The sequence below is a fragment of the Fukomys damarensis genome, unplaced genomic scaffold (assembly GCF_012274545.1).
Source record: "Fukomys damarensis isolate Sample0158 unplaced genomic scaffold, DMR_v1.0_HiC HiC_scaffold_27, whole genome shotgun sequence".
Classification (NCBI taxonomy): domain Eukaryota; kingdom Metazoa; phylum Chordata; class Mammalia; order Rodentia; family Bathyergidae; genus Fukomys; species Fukomys damarensis.
Genome location: NW_022900939.1, coordinates 5,616,075 through 5,625,758, shown reverse-complemented (window position 1 = coordinate 5,625,758; position 9,684 = coordinate 5,616,075). Strand labels below are relative to the sequence as shown.

The window sequence follows — 9,684 nt, the reverse complement described above, 5'->3', positions numbered from 1 at the left end:
TTCTTTTGAAGTACAAGAGCTTTTTAGTAAGATGAGATCCCAGTTGTTGATTCTATCTGCTAGTTCCCGTGCTACTGAGGATTTGTTCATAGTCTTTTCCTATACTAGCGTCTTCCAGAGTTCTGCCTAACTTACCTTCCAGCAAGTTTAATGTTTCTGTTTTAATATTTAGATCTTTAATCCATTTGGATTTTAATTTAGTGCATGGTGAAAGATAAGGGTCTAATTTTAATCTGTGGCAGGTTGTTGATTCTATCTGCTAGTTCCCGTGCTACTGAGGATTTGTTCATAGTCTTTTCCTATACTAGCGTCTTCCAGAGTTCTGCCTAACTTACCTTCCAGCAAGTTTAATGTTTCTGTTTTAATATTTAGATCTTTAATCCATTTGGATTTTAATTTAGTGCATGGTGAAAGATAAGGGTCTAATTTTAATCTGTGGCAGGTTGACATCCAGTTTTTCCAACACCATTTATTAAAGAGGCTATCTTTCCTCCACTGAGGATGGTCAGCTCCTTTGTCAAAGATGAGGTAGCTGAGTACATCTGGAGTTGTTTTTGTGTCTTCCAGTCTGTTCCACTGATCCTCAGGCCTATTTCTTTGCCAGTACCATGCTGTTTTTATCACAGTGGCTTTGTAGTATAGTTTCAAATTGAGCCCCACTTAATTTTTAATATTTAAACCAACTTGCCTTATTGGAATAAATCCCAATTCAACTTGGTCATAATGTATTTATATATCACTCAATTGAGTTTGTTTGTTTGTTTGTTTTGGTTTTTTGAGACAGGGTCTCACTATGTAGTTGAGACTGACCTGGAATTCACTATGTAGCTCAGGCTGGTCTCAAATTCACAGCGATCCTCCTGCCTCAGCCTTCTGAGTGCTGGAATTACAGGCGTGCACCACCATGCCCAGCCACAAGTTTGTTAATATTTTGATTAGGATTTTTCCTCCTGTGTTCATGTTTACAATTGCTGTAATATATATTTTTTTGTGTGTGTGATAATTCTTATCAAATGTGAATATCAAGATGATACCTTATAAGCTTGAGTATCATTCCCTGTTTTCTAGTTAATAGTTCAAAATATCACAAACTGGGGATGTTGGTGCCCGCCTGTAATCCCAGCACTCAGGAGGCTGAGGCAGGAGGATTGCTGCAAGTGTGAGGCCAGCCTAGGCTATATATAGACACCCTGTCAAAAAAAGATCTTCCTTGTACCCAGCTATGGAAGAATAAAACATTGAGAGAAACCGCTAAAAAAAAATCTTTTCTTTCTGTTCCTCACCATCCTCCTGAACAGTTCAAACCAGTAGACATTAGGTGAGGGTTAACCAAGAGATGTTTCTATAGCGGTTGGCCACAGAGGCCTGGTGGTCCTGCTGGAGCCAGGGAAGCTGTGCTGGCTGTCAGTGCAGGGGCCGCAGGCAGGGCTGAATCCAGAAGAGGATGTGTGTGCTGGCCATGAGATGGGGCAGGGGTACAGGGAGACCTTGGCAAGGGCCAGGACAGCCTTATCAGCTGGCAGGAGCACAGCTGTATGTGCGACAGCCCGCAGCACTGCTGGGGGTGGGACCCAGGGCTTGCACGTGCTAGGTGAGTGCTCTGCCTGGCACGTGTGCAAGAACAGGGAGGCACACGGGGCTCGCACCTGCCCTTCTGACCTAGTCACTATTTAGAGCTGGAGTTTTCCTACAGTGAGAACTGTGAAAATGATAAACTGGGAGAAAAGGGGAAGTATTGTTGGTGCACACAAGACCTGGATGGACCTCAGAGAAATAAAAAAGGCAACCTCAGAAGTTTACAGCCTGAACACAGAAGACAAGTCTGCAGACTTTATGATTTATTCATTTCTATGAATTCTATAAAGGAAAGCCACAGCGATAGTGATGAAGATCAGTTCTTGCCAGGGGTTGAGGGGTGGAGGAAGGATGTGGTTCAAAGAAAGAACAGGAAAGGTGGGGTTTTTTGTTTTGATTTTTTGTTTTTTGAGATAGGATCTCAATATGTAGCCCAGGCTGACGTCAAATGCATGGGCATGGTGATCCTCCTGCCTCAGCCTCCTAAATGCTGAGATTACAGGCATGCATCACCACACTTGGCTGAGAAATGGGGGGGGCAACAGAATTATTGCTAAAATCTATAGAACTGTATTCCCCAGCAGTCATGCTTACTGCATGTTAAAGTAGAAAAGCAAACATAGAGAGCACTGCAGAGGGTGTCTCCACTCACTGCCCGTTCCCTCCTCGCGTCAGATCGGAGCTGGGGGCAGCATCACTGGGCTGAAGTTCAACCTTCTCAACACCGACCAGTTCTACACCGCCTCCATGGAAGGAACAACAACGCTGCAGGACTTTCGAGGCAACACTGTCCGGGTTTTTGCCAGAAGCGACTGCTGCAAGTGAGTATGTCGCTTCGGAGCAGAGGGGCTCATTCTGCGACGATCCCGGCCCCTCCTGGCACAGGGGCGGAAGGAAAGGTGTCGGCCACTTGCTGGCCCCCTAGATGGCCGCGTGGACCTCAGCCCAGCTGGGCTCCTGCTTTGGGGAGGTGGTGTGGCTGGGCTTCCTTGTCTGCGCCGGCCCTCCGTGGGAGCTTGCAGGTGTGGAGCCGTCCCCTAGGAGCAGGTGGAGGGAAGTGAGCAGGGCCTATCACTTCGCTGTCCGGCTGGACACAGCTGTCTTGTGTCAGTCACTTGAGCTGTCGAGACGGGACAGGCAGGACCCCGCTCCAGGTTTGCCTGTCCCAAGGAACCAGTCCCCCACCCCAAGTACTGACACCTGCGGTGGAGGGCAGAGGGTGCTGCGCATCCTGGAGGATTTCAGAGAAACAGTGGGTCCGCTGTCAGGATCCCCTCAGGAGAAAAGCGCCCCTGGGGTGCGTGTGCTTTTCCCCGGATGCTCAGAAGGGGGCAGACATTGGTTTCTAGCCAGCTGTGGGGAACAGAGCTGCCGGTTCCCCTTTGGTTTGACATCTCCTTTGGCCCAAAGGCGGAGAGGGATGAGGCGAGAACAGGGAGTCAGGCTTCCTCAGAACCCAGCTCCAGTGGGCAGGCTGGCCTCAGACTTGGGCTGTCGCCTGAGGTCTGGCTGCTTCCGGCAGCTGTCGTAGCCGAGGATGCTGGGCTGGCAGGAATGGGTTCGTTTCCGAGCCCGTCACCCCATTCCCTCTCTGGACCAAGGATGAGTCTGAGTGTTCCTCACTGAGAATCCGCGGTCACCCGATCAGACCATTCACCCTGCAGTACCTACTGAGGGCCCACTGTGGCCGGATGCCAGGCCTGGCTCAGGCCCTGTCTCACAGCAGCCTCCCCTCCAGCATCTGGTTCTGCAGCTTGGATGTGTCTGCCAAGAGCCGAGTGGTGGTCACAGGAGACAACGTGGGCCACGTGACCCTGCTGAACACGGACGGCAAGGAGGTACGGTCTGCACGGCCCTGGCCTCGGCCCTCCTGCACCCGCAGCCTCAGTTTTGCAGTTTTGCATCCCACCCTGAACGAGGCTCTTCTCCACAGCTTTGGAATCTCAGAATGCACAAAAAGAAAGCAACCCACGTGGCCCTGAACCCCTGCTGTGACTGGCTGCTGGCCACAGCCTCCGTAGATCAAACAGTGAAACTCTGGGACCTGCGCCAGGTCAAAGGGAAGGACGGCTTCCTCTACTCGCTGCCACACAGTCACCCAGTCAACGCAGGTGTGTGACACCCAACCCCATCTCTCCCACAGACCCTGCCTGACTCAGCACAGCTGCAACTTTTCCTCAAAGTTCAAGAGCCACTGACGGGGTCAAGCTGGTACCCCGGTAGCGTCCGCCACGCTGATGTCCAGGCTCCTGTGGGGCTGTGGCCGCCCCACGGACTGCTGAGTTTCTAGAATTCTTGTTCATAGCCCAGAGTCAGATTCCCCTTTTCCTTCCCACCCTTCGCTCCCCACCCTGCACGGGCAGAGCGACGGGTTGGGTTCCCCTGCTCACGGGCTTTCCACTGTGGCAGCTTGCTTTAGCCCTGACGGAGCCCGGCTGCTCACCACCGACCAGCGGAACGAGATCCGGGTTTACTCGGCTTCGCGGTGGGACCGCCCCATGAGCCTGATCCCACACCCACATCGCCACTTCCAGCACCTCACCCCCATCAAGGTGAGCGACAGGACCGAGACGGGTGCAGGCGCGCTGAGCCCGCTGCCTGGTGCGGAGGGGCAGTGGAGGTTAGCCTCCCTCCCTGCCTGCCTGCAGCCCTCGCCTCCCCGCCCCACAGCAGCCTCTGCCCCTGGGCTCTGCCCACTCCTCTTGTTCTGCCTCTGCGGCGCCATTTTGAACTTTCTTAATCTAACAAGCTATTTTTGTGGGTCTTTTCACCTCATCCCTAGGCACTTTCTATGATGCCGACTCTCTGTCCTGTCCTCACAGTTCTTCCGGTCACTGTTACGTGCAGTTTGTCCACAAACTAACCTTCACCTTAGTTTGTCTTGCAGGTTTAGGTGGCTTCTAGTAATAGAAATAAATCCCCTACCTCCCCAATTTGGATCTCCGTGTCCTCATTTGTAAAAAGGCAGTAGTAGTGTCTGATAGGGTGGTCGTGATGATCAGTGCGCTGAAAACACTTGCACCATGCCTAGCACCTGGTAAGTACTCAGTACGTGGTGCTCAGCACCTGAAATCGAACCCAATCATAAAAGAATACCAAGAATCCTTTGCCAGCTGGCATTCTTGCTAATCAGCCTGTGCTCATTTCCCACCTGTGACTTGTTAGTGACTTATTCCCAAGCCACTGTATGCACCATTGCTTCCTGCTAACCACGGCTTTTGTCCTTCGCAAGTCCCTTGTCATGTTAGGAAAACCCCATGAAGTTCTGCTATTCCGTCAACTGCCTGGTTGGTTTTGAGTGGGGCAATCTGGGGACTGTGGGTTTTCTCTCTTTTTAGCCACTAGTGATTTTGTACTCAGCTCCAGGTTGTTTGTGTGGAGAGGAGTTTAGCAGTGGTGTTACTTTAGGACTTATGGCCGGTTAGGTTTTACCGGAGCTTTTGAGGCTCACCTCTTGGGTTGTGATGAGACAGAGAGGGAGCCTAAAGGGGGCCTCAGGGCTGGGGAGGCCACCGGGATTGGCACACACAGTTGAAAAACTACCCTTAGTTTCACAGGGGTCTTATCTCCACTATGAAGTACCTGGATGTTAGTAATGAAACATCTTTTGTTGTTTCTCTTAATGGGATTCCCCTGTGACCCCGTCTTATCTCCTAGGCAACCTGGCATCCTCGGTACAACCTCATTGTTGTGGGCCGGTACCCAGACCCTAATTTCAAAAGTTGTGTTCCCTACGAGTCAAGAACGGTTGACGTGTTCGATGGAAGCTCTGGCAAGTTGCTGTGTCAGCTCTATGACCCAGCGTCTTCTGGAATCATCTCGGTGAGGCTCAGGCCCTCTCATGATGGAAGGATCTGGGGTTCACCCCACTTCCTGACCTTAGTCCTTATGCATCCTGTCGGTACTCGCCACCCTCCTCATGCTGAGTCTCTCGTCTCTGCAGCTCAATGAGTTCAACCCCATGGGGGACACGCTGGCCTCAGCCATGGGTGAGTAGGAAGCAGCAGTGTGCCTTGGACTGGCCGAGCCCAACCCTGCTCCCCAAGGTTCAGCACACGGTGCTGACGTGTGCACCCCAGGGCAACAGCCACACAAGATGGGGACACAGCAGTCTCTGGCCTAGGCCCTCATCATCTTGCTTTGGCTTGGTGGCGGCAACGCCCGGCTGCTGTGCTGCTAGGATTTCCTTACCAAGCGCTGGGCTCCCCAGGCCAGCCCCAAGCCACAGAGCCTGGCAACGGGAGGACAAGTCAGACTGTTCCTCCTCCCCCCAGGTTACCATGTTCTCGTCTGGAGCCAGGAGAAAGTTGGGCCAGAGAGAGAGAGCGAGAGCCAGTGAAGGAGGTGTGGGCCAGGCGACGCCTGGAACAAGTTGTGCGAGAAGAGGCAGCTGTTTGTTAAAGGGGCAAAAGTGCCCAGTGTTAGGGTGGAGCAGGGGGACTGTGGCACGGGGCACTGTGGGACCGGGGCACCAGATTTTTACCGCTGTGCATTTAGCTCCAAAAGCTGAGTGACCCAAGGCTGTGTCCAGCCTGAAGCAGAGGTGGTTTCATCCTTCTGACGGGGATGGTAGAGTGATGAGTGTTTTCATTTGTTGTACTACTGACGTGGCAATAAAACCATACCCAACCAAGCTTCCGCGTGATCTAGCACTGCCCAGGGCAGAGGGCCCTGTGGGTCTCAGAGCTGAAGAACAGGCACAGAGCAGCACGCGTGGTCCAAACCTTCATTCTCCGGAAACTGCCATAGCCATTCTGGGCCATGGTCAAGAGCGGTCCAGCTCCCCAGCCCAGGATGGGGAGAGCAGGTTCCCGATTCAGTTCGATTTGCTCCCCCCACCTCCCCTAACTCCCTCCCGGTAAAGTACAAAGCCTTCCAACCTGCTCAAGCCCAGGGGTGACAAAGGTGCTTGAAGCACAATGTCACACATTAATGGTGGCTTCTGCCAGATACAACTGGCTGGCTAGTTGTTGGGCAGTCTAATTCCTTGGTAGCCAATGTTTATACCCCAGCGTTGTGCAGTTTTTTCTTCTAAAATGTGCAGTGAGCTGCAAGGCAGTATCCTCTTGAGTTATTTGCCAAAACTCCAAACCAGAAAGGAGAGAGCAGGGTTTGGTGGAAAAGCAAGGCAGATCAGGTACTGATTCCTTCGGGTTTTTTATCCCACGTCCTGAGTGAAATGAATGCTTGTCCACACCTCAGGTCCTGGGGGAAGGTGGGAGAGGCACATCCCTCAGGAAGAAGCCAACATCCAACACAGTACTTGGTAGAAGTGAGCTCGGTGAGAGGTGCCACAGGACAAGCCCCATTGCCTGTTTGGGCTGGGGGATCAGAAGGCCCAACCCAGCCTCCTGTCCATGGCTGGGAGCAGCAGCAGTCAAGAGCAGGCCCAGCCCACTTCCCTAGGAGGCCGCGGGAAGGGGGCCGAGTGGTTGTCAGGCGTGGTCCTCCCCGTCGGCCACATGGCGATAGCCAGGAGGCTGGGCCTGTGTCCGGAAGAGGACAGTGAGGAGCAGCACGATGAGGAGGAAAAGGATGGAGCCACACACAGCCAAGGCTACAATCACCTCTGCACAGAGAGGGAAAGAAAGATGACATTAGCGTTCACCCTGCAAGCATCGGGCAGCTACCTCAGGCCAGGTGCTACTCTGACAACGGGACAGACAGTCCCTGTGCCATGGAGTTCACTCTGGGAGGAGCTCTGACACAAGCAGGGGACAGGAAGGACACACTAGTGATGACTGTTATTAAGCACGGTAGGTCAGCCCGGAAAGGCATCACCAATGAGCAAAGACCGGGTGTCAACGAGGGACACACACAGACCTGAGAGCAGAAGCTGGGCATGATGACACAGACCTGTAATTCCAGCCCCCAGAGGCTGTGGCAGGAGGTTCACAAGTTCGAGTCCAGCCTGGACAGCTCAAGAGACTTAGACTCTGTCTCAAAATTGAAAAAGCGGGTAGGGACTGAGGATGAGACTCAGCGCAAAGGCCCTGGGTCTAAACCCTAGAAGCATAAAACAAAAGACTAACAGGTTTGGGAATTTAGCTCAGTGGCTCCACTGACTGCCTCGCAAGTGCAAGGGCCCGAGTTCGATCCTCGGTATCCCCCCCAAAAAAAGAATAATAGATCTAAGAATGTTTGAGTGGGAGGTGGGGAGTCAGGAAGCAGATGCAAGAGGCCCTGGCTTGGGAATGAGCTTGGTGTGACCTAAGGTCAAAAGAAAGTCAGCATCCCTGGGCTAAGTGGGACCTGGCAGGTCGAGGCAGAGAACTTGGACTTGTGTGGCAGGAAGCCACTGGGAGGCCTAGGAGGATGGCAACGCGGCCAACTGACATTTCTTAGAAACGAACTCTGCTGCGCTGAAAGACTAGCAGGGACAAGAACAGAACCAGAAAGAATACCAGGAGGTTCTTCGGCAACTGTGACGAGCAGGACAGGGTTGGAACAGGGAGGTGAGAGCGAGTATTGCAAAGGCTGAGCAGAGGATCTGCTAGTGGCTTAGACGTGGGTAGAAGCAGGACACTGCCTAAGACTCCTAAGTGATGGACACAGCACTGACTAACTGGGAGCCCCTGAGGATGTGCTCATGTCCCGCCCACTCACTGGACCTCCACAGAGAGGCCTGGAGTCAGCAGCTGGGGGCACAAGCAGCTCGGGGATGAGGCTGCGAGTCTGTGTTGTAACACAAAGAGCTCAGCACGGCGGGATGAGGTCACTGGGAGTCGCAGAAGGGCAGAGTGATAGGGACTGGCCCTGTGCTGTCCCCTGGTCAGTGGGGAGGAGCAGCGGCAAGGGAGCTGCCCGGAGGTTAGGAGAAAACCAGGAGAATCCAAGAGAGTGGAGGTTTTGTTTTTCCTGCAATTACAGGAATAGAACCCAGGGCCTCGCATGTGCTCTGCCACTGAGCTATACCCCCAGTTACCAAGAAAGTGTCTGCGCAAGGACTGATCAGTTCTGGGATGCCGCTGAACGGTGACAGAAGCTGCTAAGAACTGGTCACTTGACAAGAGGGAGACAGAAGACGGTAATGTCAGTCTCGAGTGAGGATGGAAGTGAGGAAGTGAAGCCAGTGTCCAGGCAACTCTCAGGAAAATTCTACACCAAAGGAATCAGAAACGACAGCTGGAGAGATGGCTTCATTGGCTTTAGAATAGCTGTGATCCGTGGGGAAGGGGACACAGGTGTCACAGGTCCTGTGGAGAAGAGCTGGGACAGGTGAGCTGGTGGTCTGTGATGGAGAAGTCCTCTCCTGGCTGCTCTCACTCTCAGTTACACAATGGAAGGGATCACTTCCGGGTAGAGAGCAGGCAAAAGGTGGAAAGTGGTCTCGGGGCCGAAGAGGGACTGCCCAGTGAAAACGGAGGTGACGGCTCCCTCCAGACTCGGGATGGGAATGGAGCGCTGACCTGGACCGACCAGCATTGGCAGGGGCAGCTCACCTGTGTCTGCAGTACTGTTTGCCAGCTGGCACTCCTGCTGCCAGTCCTTGGGCACGACGGGCTCTGTGAGGCGAAGGAAGTCCTGCAGTGGGCACCGGTGAGGGCAGCCAGGCAGGAGCAGGGGCCAGGGAGCCTTCCGACTTTCATTCCGGAAGTACATCTCCACTGAGAAATTCCTGGGGCCGACGGGAGAGACAGGCTGCTTGGTTTCGTCACCCAGGCACGCCCCAGGGGACACCCTGAGAGCTCCACTTACCCACTGTCTTCCTGGTATAGTTCAAATATGTGGCAGGAAGCATAGGGAGCCTGTGCGCCATTATAGACATCCAGGGCCATCTGCAGAGCAACCAGGGTCGTGTCGTGCTGGAAGGGAGAGGGGCAGCCCATCAGCACTGCTCCCCAACCCCAGAACTGAACAGATAAGAAACCCAGCTCCCGGCCTGAGCTCTGAGCTTACCGCAGAGTAGACCAGCAGCTTAGGGAGCTGGGAGGTGGTTGCCATGAGGGTCAAGTTCTTCCGTATCTGAGCCAGCAGGACTCCTGGAGCAGAAAAGTCCCCGGTGTCAGCTGCTACAGCCATCAACATCTGATCAGCCAAAGTGCTCCTCACCCTGCTTCCACTGCTCTGTTCACCAACCCAGAGGACTTTTTTTTTTTTTTTTTTTTT

General features: G+C 53.3%; 2 protein-coding genes across 11 annotated transcripts in view; one reads left to right on the top strand and one right to left on the bottom strand.

Annotated features, from left to right (window-relative positions):
- The window catches only part of Ddb2 (damage specific DNA binding protein 2), a 19,040-nt gene extending 12,856 nt beyond the window's left edge, over positions 1–6,184 (top strand). The window contains exons 4-10 of one of the 5 annotated variants that reach the window (XM_010612437.1): positions 2,251–2,396; positions 3,314–3,413; positions 3,509–3,686; positions 3,985–4,127; positions 5,233–5,397; positions 5,519–5,564; positions 5,850–6,000. In XM_010612437.1, the coding sequence (XP_010610739.1) occupies positions 2,251–2,396; positions 3,314–3,413; positions 3,509–3,686; positions 3,985–4,127; positions 5,233–5,397; positions 5,519–5,564; positions 5,850–5,914 (843 nt within the window). In that variant the 3' untranslated portion in view covers positions 5,915–6,000. Of the gene's footprint in view, positions 1–2,250; positions 2,397–3,313; positions 3,414–3,508; positions 3,687–3,984; positions 4,128–5,232 lie in introns of all 5 variants that reach the window. The other 4 variants (XM_033756459.1, XM_033756458.1, XM_010612438.2 and 1 more) reach the window with 4 other exon arrangements.
- Positions 6,185–6,737: 553 nt separating this feature from the next.
- Acp2 (acid phosphatase 2, lysosomal) overlaps positions 6,738–9,684 on the bottom strand; it is a 7,885-nt gene continuing 4,938 nt past the window's right edge. For 3 of the 6 annotated variants that reach the window (XM_010612423.3, XM_010612425.3, XM_010612428.3), the window contains 4 exons: positions 9,475–9,557; positions 9,274–9,380; positions 9,018–9,193; positions 6,738–7,144 (listed from right to left, as the gene is read on the bottom strand). In XM_010612423.3, the coding sequence (XP_010610725.1) occupies positions 7,011–7,144; positions 9,018–9,193; positions 9,274–9,380; positions 9,475–9,557 (500 nt within the window). In that variant the 3' untranslated portion in view covers positions 6,738–7,010. Of the gene's footprint in view, positions 7,145–7,170; positions 8,868–9,017; positions 9,217–9,273; positions 9,381–9,474; positions 9,558–9,684 lie in introns of those variants that run through there. The other 3 variants (XM_010612424.3, XM_010612426.3, XM_010612427.3) reach the window with 3 other exon arrangements.